The 15,901-nt window shown below is 41.5% G+C and overlaps 1 protein-coding gene across 2 annotated transcripts; it reads left to right on the forward strand.

Moving 5' to 3' along the window:
- The first annotated feature begins 1,700 nt into the window (after window positions 1-1,700).
- Window positions 1,701-14,981, forward strand: LRRC31 (leucine rich repeat containing 31). 2 transcript variants are annotated; one of them, XM_071566261.1, is made up of 10 exons: window positions 1,701-2,367; window positions 3,986-4,243; window positions 5,222-5,371; window positions 5,751-5,918; window positions 8,378-8,545; window positions 9,430-9,597; window positions 10,352-10,519; window positions 11,578-11,745; window positions 12,845-13,012; window positions 14,182-14,981. In XM_071566261.1, the coding sequence occupies exons 1-10, from the start codon at window positions 2,355-2,357 to the stop codon at window positions 14,499-14,501; spliced, it is 1,749 nt and encodes a 582-aa protein (XP_071422362.1). In that variant the 5' UTR covers window positions 1,701-2,354; the 3' UTR covers window positions 14,502-14,981. The 2 variants fall into 2 exon arrangements, with proteins under 2 accessions (XP_071422362.1, XP_071422361.1); XM_071566260.1 differs by lacking the exon at window positions 1,701-2,367 and having other exon boundaries at window positions 3,964-4,243.
- The last annotated feature ends 920 nt before the right edge of the window (window positions 14,982-15,901 follow it).

Genomic DNA, 15,901 nt, shown 5'->3' on the forward strand with positions numbered 1-15,901 from the left:
GAAGAGCAGATATAAACAACTGTGACACTGAGCACTTGGCAGATGGTCACAGACCATTTAACTGGATAGAAAGGGGAAGGCATTTATTATTTTTAAACTCCAAAAGCTCAGCCTGCCCTGTGCTGCCTGTGACATACTGCAGGAAGCAGACACAGAGGTCTGGAAGGCAGGAGCAGGACACCTGCTCAGTGGTGTGTCATGGAGGAGACAGACACAGCAGATAAGGGGGCCTGGCTGGCCTGGCTGTCGTGATATGTCACAAATTCACAGCACCAGCCTGGGCCTGTGGCAAAGAGCTGCTCATGTTTTCAGCCCAGTGCAGCCACCTCGTTAACATGCTTTGTTTTGGGTAACACTGTTGTCCCTTCTTCCCTCATAGCTGATGTAGAAAAAGGTAAAATTTGGTTTCTGGAAAGAGAAGACACTGTGAAACTGCATTTCCATTCTCACCAAATTAGAGGGAGGCTGTCATGGTGCCATGAGAAATGGTCACTGTCTCTCAACAGCCTCAAGAGGTGAAAGAATTTCTGCATGGGCAGCACGTCCCCTGAAATGCTGATGTCAGGGGGCAGAGTTAGCCCAGTCTATCCACTGTACTTTGTCCTTAAAATGTTTAAGGATTTCCCCAGTTTCAGAGGATGGAGATTGCTAAATATTCCCATTCCACATTCTCATTGAACTGCAGCGGGCATTTAATGTCTTGGCCAGGAGAGCCTGGCATGTGTTCAACAATACAGGTTGCTTTGTCTCTGCTTCATTCCAGGTCACTCTGTTGTCAAGCACCAGAGCTGCCAAATCCAACAAGCTCTTTACCGACACAAATAATTGGGATTTTCCATAGTCTGCATAGCTGAAATGCCTGAACATGTGAAGTGAAATAACACACAGGGAGTGATCCTTCCCAGTGGATAAAGGTCTGTAGTGAGATGCTGGGAACTGCAAAACAGAAACTGGGACAGAACAACCACTCCTGATGTCAGAAAACCCTCAAACCAGCTTGGATATTTTTCTGTTCAGGAATAGAAATGTGCCTTCCATTCCTGCACGGAAAGATGATGATCACAATTGTTTTGTGCATTTTTACCTACTGTGAATGTTTCCTGCTGTGGCACTTCTCATTGGCAGGGTGTTCACTTTAAGTTTTCGACTCTTAATTTTATCCTGTTGGCTCCTTGCAGCAGCCTGTGCCTCATTCCAGCCTGCGTGAATCACTTGTTCATTGACACACTGAGTCAGGCCTGTCCTCGGGGCTGGTGTCTGCCCAGCTGCTTGCAGTGGAATTGCTAGCTTTGTTTACCAACTTTATCACTCCCCACCAAAATCACTCCAGTCCCCATATGTCTTTAGTGTGCACATATCCATGGATGGCCCCTTGTGTTTAAGGAAGTATAAATTGCATTGCAACAAGTGCAGACAAAGGTGAGCAGGAAATGATAAGGGAGATTAAGAGTTTGCTGCATGAGGGGAGACAGGAATAGTTTGGCTCATTTAGGTTACAAAAGGGAAGACCTCATAGGTTGAAAAGGATTATCAAGGCTAAAGAGATTCAGCATAAATGGACATGATATGGTTAAGATAGGAATTGTAACATTCTCTATTGTGGAAATCAGATTTAAGGCAAACAGACAAAAAAAATGTATGATGAAGTTTGAGGTATATACAGGATGTGTCCCACGACTGCATAGCAATGTTGTATCATGATGTTGCCCACAGGCAGATTGCAGTGGATGGTGCAGTTGGACCTCTCTTCTCTTGTCCCCCGTTGCCCCAAAATGAACAGGAGTGCCCTGGTCTTCGGTATCTTTTCCTTGCTGAACTGTGCAACATCCTGCTGACAGCAGGACTCTGCTCAGCCTCCAGCGCTATTTCTGACCGGTATGGACAAAAGGGGTGGGAAAACAAAGAGCTTTTCTTCAGGTAGTCTTGTAACCTGATCTAGAGGGTGACTCAGCCCCTGCTAACAACAGCTGTCTCAGGGAGGTGCAGTGGTTTGGGTGCAGTATCGAAGGCTGTGCTGCCACTTCCTGATTTCTGCCTTGAGAGTGATCTCAGCTGGGATATGATCAGAGCATTTAAATGGACTTCTGCACCCCCCCCAGGAAACAGAGGCCAGGGACAGCAGGCTGAGACTGGGGTACAGTGCAGAGGAATAGGGGCACTGGGGAAGAGCCCACCCTCCACTTGTGCAGAGCTGCTGCTCTCAAACTGATGAAGACAGAAACCTGTGAGAGAAAACAACTTGGGAAGTTCCTATTAAGGAGAGGAGTAGTGAGGTTTTGTCTGCATACCATGGCTCAGCTCTCCTGCAAGCCCTGAAAGTGCTGTGAACGTGAAAAAGATCCTCAAGAGAACCAATGGAAAAGACAGGTATGTTCATTGTCTGTTTAAAATAATACCATTCTACAGCATGAAATCACAGCCAGGGTAAGCAGGATTCCTGTACAGCTCAGTAATATGGATGTACATCAAGGTATGTTGGTTTGTATCAGTTTTGTATTTATAAGAAATAGAGCTGTGACAACATATTAAGAGCCAGACTTTAAACAATACATCAGCTTTTTGTAGTTGTAAGTGCACTGCCCTTGAACATTTGTACCATAGCAGAAAACTTCTGGCACAATACAAAAATTTACATACATATGTGCACATCAGTATATACACCCACATTTTTACACACACCCAAGGACACACACAAAGTATATGTACATAAAAATTACATTTTGCATTATTTTTACCTTTCCCCCCATACACCTTATGCTATAATAACATGAAAATGATCTGTGTGGGTTTCTCATACTTCTTCATGTGTTTCTTCTTTTTTTGGAAAGCAGACTTCAGTGACATTCTCTATAACTCTGTAGGTTATGGTTATTGAAATGATTGAGTCCATATAGTCTGTGGATGGCAGCAAACTGTGGAATGAGGTGTGTGCGGGTCTGTGCTGGGCAAGGCAGAGTCTGTGTGAGCACAGGAATCTATTCCTGAGCTCTGCTGTGTTACAGCCTCGGGGGCTGAGCACAGGTCATTCCCTCTGCAGTCCATGGCACACAGCAGGACTACAACATGTACATGTCTTTTCCACAAAGTCCTCACAAAGTCAATGAATGCCTGCTAAGTTTTTATGACTGCTCCATTAAAAGCATGTGTGTATAGGCAAATGTTAGAATTAAAGCTAAAGAAAGACCATTCAATTAATGCTTAAAGAAAAACAAAGCAGCTTCAGAATCACTGGCTGATGCTGTGGCTTGTGTAGCATGAAAAGAAATGAGGAAAGAATATGTAAATTATAGAGTAAAACTTTACTTTGCCTCTTAATTAGTCACCAAAACTGAGGTCTCTGAGCTGTTCCAAACCAGCTCTTGGGGATTTTTCTTCCAGCAGTGACACACTCCCAGAGTCCACAGCTACTACACCTGGTTGGTTTTGGCACTATGACTTCAGCTTTGTTCTGAGGTTACTGGGGTTTCATTTGGATCTTCCACCCTGAGCTTGGGACCATGTGACATTACTCAGGCAAGGATGTCCCTGTGCTCCCTGTTGTGCACCTCCTCCTCCTTCCTGACTGCCAGACTGACCTTTGACATGAAAAATCACTTTGGTGTCAAATGTAACCTGGCATCCCCTCAGAACAGGCACATCTCAGGCTTGCTTCTTTAATGAGGCCACAAGACTATGAGCTGAACCTGGGGATTAAATGCCAGGGGAAGCAGCAGGTTAGTCCTCAGCACCCTCTGGCCAGGTGGGGTGGCCTTGGGGGCAGTTTGCATTAACAAGGCAGCAGAGGGTGATACTTGTGCCATTGAGGGCTGAGACCATTGAGCCTGCTCTGCCAGCACTGAGCATTGTCAGTCTGGTCAACTAAACAGTGCTGTTCTTAGAATGAAGAGAATGGTGGCAAATTCTCAGTGCATCTGCCATTATGAAAGAAGGTAAACAAGAGTGAATGTTACTAAAGCTAATTTTATGTCTGCTGATCCCCTGAAAGATGACATGCTGAACTGCCAGGAGAAGCATGAAGAGGACATCCCAAAGAATTCCCCATTTGACTTTGTCATAAAACAGTTGCAAGGAAAGAGTTGTGCTTCTGAAAAAAGGAAAGAGCAGCCTTCAGCCATCAAAAAATTCTTCAGGGGCTTTGAATTTGGGAAATCTGAAGGCAGAGACAGAAAGGAAATTGAGGAAACAGAAATAAACAACTCTGGAGCTGATGATCATTGTGAGAAGGAAGATGTCTCTGTAGAAGGTAATGCTGATAAAATAATGAAATATATGTGCATGTGTTTATATTTTAATTTCATAGCAAATCAGTTGCTTTTCTTGCTAGTAAAAATCTTGTATTTGGTCCCTACAGTTTATCTTTTAACCAGGATTTACTTCTGATTTGCACATTATCAAGGATGTACCCTCTAATTTGATAGGTGCCAAGCAAGGAGTAAGATCCATGTTGCTGAGGAGAGATAAAGCATTGGAGACCTCTCTCTTGGTCTCCAGTGTGAGACGTCAGTGCTGAAGTCAGGTCATTAGTTGCAGAGGCTCTTTGGTTTCACAGTCAAGCTTTGAGCAGGAGCTTGGCTTGTATTTAAGATGGGTCTCTGTCCACCCTGCTGTTAAAGCAATCAGAAGACAAGAAGAGCAGATGTTTCCTTCCACTTCACACCGGGGAGGGAGACAGGAATGGGAATTCATCATATGTGTTATTTTGCACATACAAGAATATTCTTTACATCCACACCAGAGAAAATTAAGCTATTTTTAAAAAGGAGCTGGAAGGTGAGGCTCAGAACCCCATACTTTGTCCTAAGGGTTTTAGTTCGTTTGTGGAAACAATAAGAAGACAGCCAGAGAGTGGGAACAGTATTTTGTGTAACTTTTTGCTGTGCAGGCACAGCAGTGCTAATGCAGCTTGTGCAGCCCAAATAGCTGCAGTTGAGATTTTTGCATGAATTTCATGTCCTTGAACTGGTGGTGCTGTTCCAAACAACAGGGTGTGGAGAGATACAATGGGAGATTCTTTTCTCACTCTGCATCAGGAGCTTTGTAGTGATTTGATCTATGGTGATCTTATCACTCAGGTTATTGGTCAACATTGATCAAAAAGCAGAGCCTGGTTTACTGACAGACTTAATTAATTTCCTGAAGTCCTGCCCTGGCAGCCTCAGGCAGGTTTTACACCTTGTGTTAGTACCAGAGGTAACCAGGGCCCTATTTCTTTGTTGCTCAGATGGACATTCACATCTCATTTCTGAAGCAGAGTCACCATCTGGTGAGCAGAGATTTAACCAGTTCATGCAGAAACTGGGAAAGAAACCCAACAGCAAGAATCTGGATCTAAATAACTGTGCATTAAGTGCAGCAGATATAACGGAACTGGGTAAACAAACATTTTATTCAATTAATCACTTCATACATTTCTTTAATTCTTATTTGCCTGTTCAGTTATTCACTCTTCTCTTTTCCTTTCCCTTTCTTTTACACAGGCCTGGGTATATTTAACATTTCATCTGGTGGTCCCAGAGAAATATTAATTAATAAATTATATTAATTATGTTATATATATATAAATAAAAAAATTTTACAGGTCTGTGAAGCAGATAAATGTCCTTACAGATTCAAACTACAGATAAAAAAACTGAGGTACAAGTTGTCATGGCTTTATAATGCTGTATTGGTATAGAAAACATGTCTTACTGACATCCAGGGTGTGCAGAAACTTGCAAATAGAATATGCTTTTCCTTTCCTTTCCTTACAGCTTCTTTACTGCCGTTTCTCCCAGAGCTGGAAGAGATCAGCCTGTCCTGGAATGGTTGTGTTGGTGGGACTTTGAAACCTCTCACTGTCCATCTTCATCATGTGAACCTGTTAAAAGTCCTTCGACTTAACAACTGCAGGCTGACAGCTGAGGATGTCATCTCCTTAGGTACAGGATTTCATTTACATTTACTTCCAGACAGCTTGGGGCTAATGTAATCCATCTCATCTCTTCCTACATCCTACTCCTGCTGCTTCCACACTGGGCAATGAAAACTCCTGCTGTGAAACAGTAGAAACTTGGGCTTAAGTGTTACCTTAGACCTGTAGGTACCTCTGCTGAGTTCATTCCTCAGGGTGTGAAGCTTTCACACTCAGAAAGGAAGAGATTTCAGTCCTCTTTGCAGGAAAGCATGTTTTCAATTTAGATCAGTATTTTTTTTGCTGACTTTGATGTCTAATTGTAGGCAGAAGAGCTGAAGCAGAGTCAGTCATATTAGGGTCAGCTTAGATCTTCAAGCTGCAGGACAGATGAGTGCTTATCACAAAAACCACAATGGTCTTTTGGAGGAGGAAAAACAGAAGTGCCACCTCAGAGCTTTAGGACTTGGCTTTTTTGCAAGTCTGGCAGAAGGTCATGCTCCTGCTTACTTCTTTCCTTGGAGTGCCTGCACTCTGCTTTCTGTAAAGCTTGAGATTTAAAGGTTATAAAGGTGGTGTTACACACTCAGGTTCTGACACCGAGTCACCGTCTGGTCCTGGAGTTCACTCCGGGATGGATCTGTGGTTTGTATCTGAAAGAAGGACAAACTCAGTCAACTAGGAATTATAAAAGTTACTGCTTATTTTGCAAGTTCTAAAAGTTGTCTGAGTTATAAAGCTGGTGTTTGTTTATGTCATTCATATCTGAGCCTTTTCCAGGAGAGGTTCAGAAATAAAATTACATGTATGTTGGTAGCTCAGAAGTGGGTCATGTTAACTGCTGGAGAGGAAAAATGCATTTCTCCAAAAGCTGCAGAAAATAATTGATCTATTTCTGATGAGGGTAAAATCTGCATTACATTTCCTATTATTTTTTCAAATTTCGTTCACTTTTTTCAAAAACCTTTTCTCATACTTTTTTTTCTTTTGAGTTTGATTTGCTGTGTTTCCTGTTGATTTATTCTGCCAGGTTCTTCAGTGCTGTTTCCTTCCCAGATCTGTTTGTGCTCTGCTAAGACAGACAGAAAACTGATCATAGGACTTGAATTTCCAGTCCAAATGTGATGCCCTTGACAAGGGGAATAGCAACAGTCAGTTTGCATTGATTTTGCCTGCAATTTTGAAAATAACTTGTGCATTTAGGCCAATACTGACTGTTTGACTTTGTCCACATCTATTTGTGGAAATGTGGCCTCTTGTGGACTTGCATTCTGCTTGGAGATCAGTGTCTCAAATACAACCATAATAATGTCTCCTATGAGATTGGTGAGAGCTGTGACTGTGAGAGGTGATAGGAAATCATTCCTGGAGTTGTAGTTCTTTTTGTTTATCTTCTGGGTGGAAAATGTGTCTGAATGCTGGTCCTGGTGTCAAACAGAAACAGGCTGTGGTGCACTTCTCAACTGTACAGCATTTCTCAGTATTCAAGACTGAGCCAAAAGTTTAAAATAAATACAAAAATAAAAATGAAGATGTCCTTTTCTCTCAAACCTGGATATTCACTTACAGAAATAATTATTTTTCTATTATAAATCTTTTGAGAAGAATTAATTATGAAAACACACAGACATGAAAGGGAGTTACTATTAAAATACAATTCTCAATTATTAGGTTGATGACAAGACTTTAGATCAAAAATTTGTGGTCGACAATTTGGAATTGCATTTGCATATGGTCTGATTAATTGATCTTTCTTGGGAATGAGTTTATGCAAATGTGCCTCCCTCCTCTACAAAGGGAGTGAAGGATCTGGGCTTTACAGTGGGGTGTTAGTATTTCAAAGAAGCACTAACACAGATCCCACTGGCAGCTGCTTCAAGCCTGGAAAAGGCTGATTTTTCTGAATGTCATCAAAGTCAGTGCTGTCTGCCTTGAAATCATGGGAAAGTTAGTTCAAGTCGAAACAATGCTCATCTTGGTTTCTTATGAGGTCAGTCAGGAACTCCTGTCAGAAATGAAGCTTTCACATTTCAGAAACTGTAGTGACAGGAATTCTTTCCTCCCCTCCAAAATGACCTGTGGACACAAGACAGAGGATGTTGGAAGTTTGCCAAATAAAACAGAGCATCACTATACAGCAAATTCAGACTTGTCACTTGTATTGATTTCCCTCTAGACTGGACTCTCTGGGTCCTGGCACGGGTCTACAGTGACATCCAAACAGCCTGGTGAGGGTTTGGGGATGTGAATAAATTTCAGGTCTGTGTGCACTGTAACAATAACTTGTGATCTGTGTTACTCAACATGAGATTTTAGACATTACTGCAGAAGCAACAATTCCTTCAACAATTTTCCTGGCAAGACATTCAAAATAAAGTAATTTGAGAATTAGGTGGCTAACCTTCCTCTTTAATGTATTCCAAACCTGTGTTTTTGTTTGCACTGGAATTGATACCTAGAATGAATCATCCCAGACTTCTGTTACAGGAGAGGCATTTGAAATTGTTTCTCAGCTTGAAGAACTGGATTTGTCATGGAACAGTAACATAGGTGGAAAACTATCACTGCTGACAAAAAAACTCCAGAAAGGATGCAAGTTAAAATGTCTGAAAATTACAGACTGTAACCTGACAGCAAAGGATGGAGAATCCCTTGGTATGTGTGTCTATCGAGCTGCACTGAGACTGGCTTAAAAAAATGGAACTTCTTTGACTTATCTAATGGCTGTATTGAGCTCAATATTGGTGGAAAGTTAATTTATTTCAAGGTCTGCATTGTAACAGTATTTACAACACAATGTGGGGATTTAATGTACTTTCTTCCAAGGAAAGTTGTTCTCTCTGACCATGTGAGGGAGTGTTGACAAGAACAATTAGATCTAAGCCACAGCCTGGCAGCCTCAGTGGTCCAGGGGTGCTGGACCCTTTGACACCTTGAGCAAAAGAGAGTGCCAGAATTTCCATCAATGATGGCTTAAAATTAAGCAGCTGAATATGCAGTTATCCATGGAATGGGAAAGAAGACCTGAGGGTCTGGAATTCAGGCTGAGCTGGCAACCACTGATCACTCCTCCCATCTGTCCTCCTACCACAGCTTAATCCTGTGTGGTCCTTTATCTGATTGTGTGTTTTAAAAGGTGTTTTCTCTGTAAAGAGAAGCCTTTGTGCCCTCATCTCCACTGCAGGAAGAGGCCCATATGTAACATACAATCCTATATATTTTCATTAGAAATTTTTCTTTCTCTCTGTATTTCTGCATTTTATTCCCCTGTATTTTTCTAACTGTCCTTGTAGGTTTTTTTAGTTTTTTCACCTATATTTTCATACAGGTTTTGCACTGGTTTTCTCAACTCCTATCCAGTCTTTATTTCACTGTATTTTTTAGGTAGAACAGGATCTTAGCAAGACTAAACCACAGGTACAGGCCGACCCAGCCCACCTTTCTATTTGTCATGTTGCTGTATTTTTCTAGGGTTCATCTGTGTGTGTTCCAGACAATTACCAATTCTGGTTTTCCTTGTTTTTTTTTTATTTTCCCAGCTGAATTTCTAAATGTGATCCCAAACCTTGAAGTATTAGATCTCTCTATCAACAAACACATCGGCTGCATCATGAAGGTTATTGCTCAGGATCTGAAAAATGTGCCAGGCTTGAAAGAGTTAAACTTGCACATGTGTGGATTAAAGCAAGACAGTCTCCAGGGCTTAGGTTAGACTTTATGTTCAGAAAGACTTTCATTCTGAATAAATTGTACATCTGAAAACCATTTAGGAGAGGCAATGAGGTGGGATTTTGCTGATGGTTTGGCAGCATTAATGGGCAGTCGTTATTTGCTGTTTGAGGATTGATAAAAGACTACAGAGGCTTTCAGCAGGAGTCACATTTATCTGCCCTGAGCTCAAGCATGTGAAAGCCAGTGGGGAGAGTCACCCTCCACACCATTTATCTGAGACAGATCTCAGAGCTGATTAGTGACTTCCTCTTTCCCCAGGCAGAGCATAGACCAGGACACAGACAGGCCGGCTCACTTTTAACAAGCTAATCCTACTCTCTGAGGGAAACCCAAATTCACCATTGTCACTTAAAGAGTGTCCAGTGAAGCCATATGCAATGGGTCTGTTATCTGTGTCTCTCCCTAGTGGATGGCTCATGGATAAGGCAATACAACTGGCATTAATTAGCATGTCCATCAGTAGTTTCTGCAAAAAGCTGAGGATTGAATGGATCTGGGGATGAGCTGGCCTCACCTTCACCTGCTCTGTCGGAGAAGAATGGAGCTGTATGGATGGGGAAGCTTTGCTGTATTACTGTATGTCTGCTGTGATTACACACTGAAGCTTAGTCTAAGAGCTTTGCCTGCAATACCTTGAGCAAGCTTTGACGTTGAGGTAAAGAAATGCCAAAGCTGTGACCTGGGCTGTTGTAGCAGCCAGTGACCAGCTTGCTCCCTTTCCCATTTCAGATACTGCTTTACAGCACCTTGCAGAGCTGAGGAAATTAGACATATCGTGTAACAAAGAGATTGGTGGTGGCTTTAAAGACTCAACAGCTCATTTGGCCAGCTTGAAAAACCTGGAAGTCCTTGATCTTCACCAATGCTGTGTCACAGAAGAGGACATGACCGTTTTGTGTAAGGACATGTTGAGAAAATCCACTAAGAATCCAGGTTTTCCCTTCTGAAAATATCTCAAAGATGTAAGGAATTCTGCCTGGCAGCATAGGTGATCTCAGTACTTTTTTCTTTAAGCAGTTCTGGAAGTGCAGTATGAGAATAGATTTCTGGGTCAATATGGAATGGTATTTTTTCTGAATCAAAGGAAATCTCAGAGTGTCTGATCCCACATGGGATTAAAGACCTGAATCCACCAGGATTCAGACCCACAGTGGGCATGTGGAAACTGCCTCCAATCACTGGTTTTTTGATAATCATTAATTTTGGAAATCCCATGGGACAGTTCTCCCACTGGTGTAAGTTGGGTGGACTCAAGGTGTGTATGTGCATGGAAATGAACCTGCCTAAAACTCTCTTGGTGAGCTACACACGAGTAGAGTGATTTTGGGAGACCTCACATTGCTGCTGCTGTGTGCTTTCTCCAGGTGGAATTGATCCAGCTGTAAACACTATTAGGAAGAAAAAGGCATTTCCTAATCAATTTGTGAGACAGTTTATTATCTGTGCATTATCTGTTTTTACTCTTAACAACAGCAACAACAAAAGCTCTTGACTCGAAGTCATATAGTGCCCATATCTTATTTTCCACAATAAAGATTATTTGAAAAGCATTGGGCAATATTCACTATTAGTAATAACAATAATGATTTATTTTTAATTTATTGAATAATAGAGAATAATAACAAAAGTGAATTTTCAGTTAGTGATGAAGACACTTGGAAATAACCCCCATCTCACTGAATGTTTAATTCCCTATTTCACTTACAAGATTTCCTAGAAACCATGTTCTGACAACCTTCCACACAGTATGGAATACCTAATTTCTTGAACATTCCTACTGAAAATGACAAGGCTATTTTTGGACTAAAACATTACTCACATGAATATGAGTGTAAACAACGTGGTCTTGACTTTTGGATTGATTTATAAAGAAAAGAAATTATGTTAGGCAAATGTAGAACTACACATTTGTTCTGGATTGGTGACTGTCTAATAAATATTTCATGTTTTCATAGCCCAGGTGATACCTTTACTCTCCAGTCTTCAAGAGCTGAATTTATCCTCGAATAAAAGTGTAGGAGTCTCATCTGATCCTCTTCTGGGCAGACTCAGGTTTTTACCAAAGCTAAAATCTGTGGCCATCAGCAATTGTGGTTTAGGGGAAGAGTCACTTTCATCACTAGGTAGGAATGTCCTTTAAAGTGTGTCTGTTCTCTGGGTATCCTTGTGGGACAAAGAACTTCATTCTCCTTTGGCTGAACTCCAAGGATTGTGGTTCCATTATCCCACAGGTCCCAAGGGAAAAAGCCTGTGGTCAGATCAGTTCCCCCATTGTATCTGACTGGATGAAGCCCTTTTAGTCCTTTGTCTGATAGTGAGCTTTTGTAGATTGCCTAATCTAGGAAGAGAAGGGAGAACATGATTTCATATTATGCTGTAATTATAGTTTGGATGTAACACTTCATTTGCAGTTCAGTGAAATAAAGTTTTGATTGTGTTTTTCACCTCACTACAGGTTAAAACTTCAGTAGAAACTTTCTGGGGTAGAGTTAAGTTTGGGGAAACAGAGGAAATGTCTGGAGGACTGGAAAAGATACTGCACAGCCATAAAGAAAGTCCAGCCTAACACAGAATATGTAAATTCAGCCTCTTTTGCCTACTTACTGCAAGTCTCAGTGGATTGATGGGTACACTGTGCCTTTGATGGGTGTTCCATGTGGCACATGAAATCCAAATACAGAGGGATCCCTCAGTTACTGTGCACTGAGTATGTATATTTTGTGCTGTTTGCTGGTAACATTAAACCTGTAGTAAGACTTGACTGCCTCCAGCAGAAGCAGTAGCAACCAAAACTGGTCTGAGGTCCCTGCAGGAAGAGTACTGTATTAATATCATTACAATTATGTAAGAGTGACACCATGGAAATCAGTGTTGTCAGAAGATACAGAGCATTTCATCTTATATAGTGAGTTCACAGCAAAAAATTGCTGTCTTTAAATTGATGTAAAATGGTTTAAAAGCAAGCTGTTAAATTAATTCCGTGGGACAAGGTCAAGCCAATAATATGAACAGAAAGGCAATAAACCCCTGCACAGATCCCTTCTATATTCTGTAGCCAGGCCCTTCTTATTCTCTTTTTTCTGACTTTTATTAGGATAAAAGAAGTCATTCTAAGCACAGCCTGTTAGGATCCTATTTACAGGTGAATTGCAGGTGAGGTGTCTGTTGAGGCCGTGTTGTTTTCTCTTAGTAAGCAGAAGTTGTTGGTCTTAATCTTTTCAGCTGAGGCTGCCCTTCACCTTCCTGAACTGGAGATATTAGACCTTTCTTGGAATAAGTGCGTTGGTGGGAACCTAAAGCTGCTTTTGGGAGCACTAAAGCTTGCAACGGAGATTCAAGTGTTAAGACTGAGCAGCTGTAACTTGGTGGCTGAAGATTTGGCACTTCTAAGTACGTATAACACGGTATTTACCAGCAGTCAAGGAGCCAGGGCATTTAGACCACAATTCAGAAGGGACTTGTTCCTTGGGCTGAGCACATTTTTGCATAAATCAAATGAAAATATGGAAAATACAGCAGTATTTTCCCAGAAAGGGCTGTCATTTTTCTGCAGATTGTGTGTCCTGTACATGTTCAGTGCACAAACTGAAAAGGATAAAATACAAAGAATCTTTTAGCACTTTTGTCTATTAATACAAAAACCCCATCACTTAGAAAATGCAGGATTTGCATCTGGTTTTTATATCAGATATTTAAAGCTCCCTCTGGGGAGTTTTATTTTGCTCATTTTCTGGTTTAAGGTTCAGTAAGTTATAGAAAATGTATGTGCTGACAGCCAGTAATACAGGCACTACCAGCTCTCAATTCTTTAGGTGTGTTCTGGAGTCAGACTACAGGGGGCAAAATAAAACAGAAATACATTCAACTACCTCTTAGCAGAGAAATACTGGAAACTGGGAACCTGATAAAGGAAAAAATTTTAGAATCCTTTGAAAAACCTGATAATTTTATACTCCTCTTTGTGATTCTGTGGGCCTGACTCAGGGGTTTGTGTGTCTGAGATTGGCAATACCTGTGTGACAACTACTAAGGCCATGGACTGTGAAATCTGGTGAGGTGAAACCTGAGTATTTTTGACTTTAACAAACATCACCTTTGATGGTGTCTCCTTTGCCAATCATATAAGGACCTCAGTTCCCTTTTGGGTATATTAAGCCCTCCCACAGTGAGAGGTTGCTATTGCAGTCATGCAACCTCATCTAGTTTTACTTTCCTCTTCCTAAATCTCCCTGTAAAGCCTGTCTGCCTATTTTAATTGGCACTTGATATAACTGCTTCCAACTGAGTCTGAGGTTTTCAGGGTGCCATACACTTTTAACTCAATAGTTGTGTTCCTTTTGAATTAGCTGTGTTTTTAGTGTTGTACACTCCTTCAGCTGTGGAAAAACAGTCTTTCTGAGATAAGCAGCAAGTGATTCTATGCTGCTGAGGAGTTAAATCTTGCTGTTTGACTGCTGAAAAGCCTTAAATAATGAGGTATTAAAATACTACTTTATGAAAAGCTTTCAAAGCAATTGCCAGGATTTATTAGTTGTGTTTGTGTCTGTCATCTCTTGCAGCATCACTGACACAGGATGGCCATCTCACCAGATTGCAGAAGCTGGATTTGAGTTATAATGATAACGTCTCTGAGGAAGGGTGGGCTGTTTTCTGTCAAGGTTTAGCAGTATCCAAGGAACTCTCGGAGCTGGATCTCAGCCTCCGCCCGTCGTCCTGCCGGGACTGTGGGCTGTGGTTCAGGGAGTTGTTGGCAGCACTGGCACAGCTCCCTGCCCTGGCAGAGCTGGGCATGCAGAGATGGGTCCTCTCAGAATCCCAGAGGAAACAACTGGAAAGCTTTAATCAAGACAACAACAGAAACATTCGTTTTGACTGTTGATGAAGGTTGAAGGTTTCTGGAAGGCATTTCACGAGCAGCACATGAACCAAGTATTACATGTCTCTGACATAGGAGACTGCACAGTCTTTAATAATCTCTTGAAATACTTTCACAGTTACAGAAAACTCTTATTTAACCTTTTGCATAATAGATCATTCAGTTTAATAACATATTCTGTCAGATTCTCTGGGCCATGCTTACACTACTATAGACACTTAATCTGCACGTAGTGAATTCTGCAGTGGCTCCTGCCCAGAGAGCAGTGCTGGATTCAGATGGACACACTGCAGGTTTGCCAGTGGAGGGACGTGGGTGGGATGTGTGTTAATGCAGGTGGGTGGGCAGTGTGAATGTGGTCTCAGAAAATGCCTTTAATGTGAAAATACTTGAAACCTCTATGTTTAAAATGTTAGTTTCTTCCCCCTCAAAACTTTTGCCACTTTGTGAATAAATTAAATCTATATGGGAGATTTGGGAATCATCCCAACAACTCAACATTATTTATAAGTCCAGTAAGAAGAATGTAGAAGAAGCTGTTCTGCCTCTGCCTCCATGTTGCCACCTCACAGTGTAGATGAGTCCTGTGTACAGAATTAGCAAAAAATCAAGGTAAGAAAGAATTGATCAGTGTCTTTGCAGGTCTCAGGGTCAAGGGAAATGTGTGGTACATTAAATCAGAGATATGTCCTGCTACCTTAGCAGGATTTTGGACACAGACCAATCCATAAGTGTTCTCAGTAAGGCTATGCAAAAATTTCAGGATACTTCAGGGATGCTCCTTCTCATCTTGAGCTGTTTCAGCCTTACCCAGACTGAGCTTTTGAAACAGGCCATTTTATGACATGCAGCACAAAACCAAACTTCCATATGAAAGAGTCTGATCTAGAGCATATGAAAGCCAGTGGGAGTCCCTGCAGTGTCTTCATGCTTCCTGTGTTAAGGATTCACCCATCAACCTTCATACCACCTTGTGTCATGGACAGTTATTATCCTTACCTTAGAGATGAAGGAAATAAGCAAAGTCTACTATTCCAAGCCATAGGGCAGGTCTTAGTGAGAGCCCAGCACTCTGCTCTTTGCTCAAGACTTGTTAGAAAAAGTACCAGTTTGGGATGTATAACCAGTTCCTTTTTAATGTGATAATTACTTTTTTTTCTTTTTATTGCGTTTGCTTATACAGAGCCAAATTCTGGCACAGTCACTCGTGTCATGGAGCATGTTAACCCACACGTGAGCTCCAAGACTGCAGTAGGATTATTCATCGGTAAGGTATTTTAGGAAGTAAAGATATTAGATCTGCCCACTGTGTGAGGAGTCTTAGAGAAATCCTGAGGCAGCTTGAGGGATAAAGTACTGCTCAATTAGCTCTGAGTATCTCTACATGCTGCAGCAATCTCCTG

This window comes from Pithys albifrons, chromosome 11 (genome assembly GCF_047495875.1).
Source record: "Pithys albifrons albifrons isolate INPA30051 chromosome 11, PitAlb_v1, whole genome shotgun sequence".
In the NCBI taxonomy this organism is placed as follows: Eukaryota; Metazoa; Chordata; class Aves; order Passeriformes; family Thamnophilidae; genus Pithys; species Pithys albifrons.

Excerpts from the sequence above, each read along its gene's own strand:
- LRRC31 (XM_071566260.1), top strand. The coding sequence starts at position 3,964 with ATGTCTGCTGATCCCCTGAAAGATGACATGCTGAACTGCCAGGAGAAG. Across the intron at positions 4,244-5,221 it reads GGAAGATGTCTCTGTAGAAG|ATGGACATTCACATCTCATT; the intron begins GTAATGCTGATA and ends TTTGTTGCTCAG. Across the intron at positions 9,598-10,351 it reads AGACAGTCTCCAGGGCTTAG|ATACTGCTTTACAGCACCTT; the intron begins GTTAGACTTTAT and ends TTCCCATTTCAG.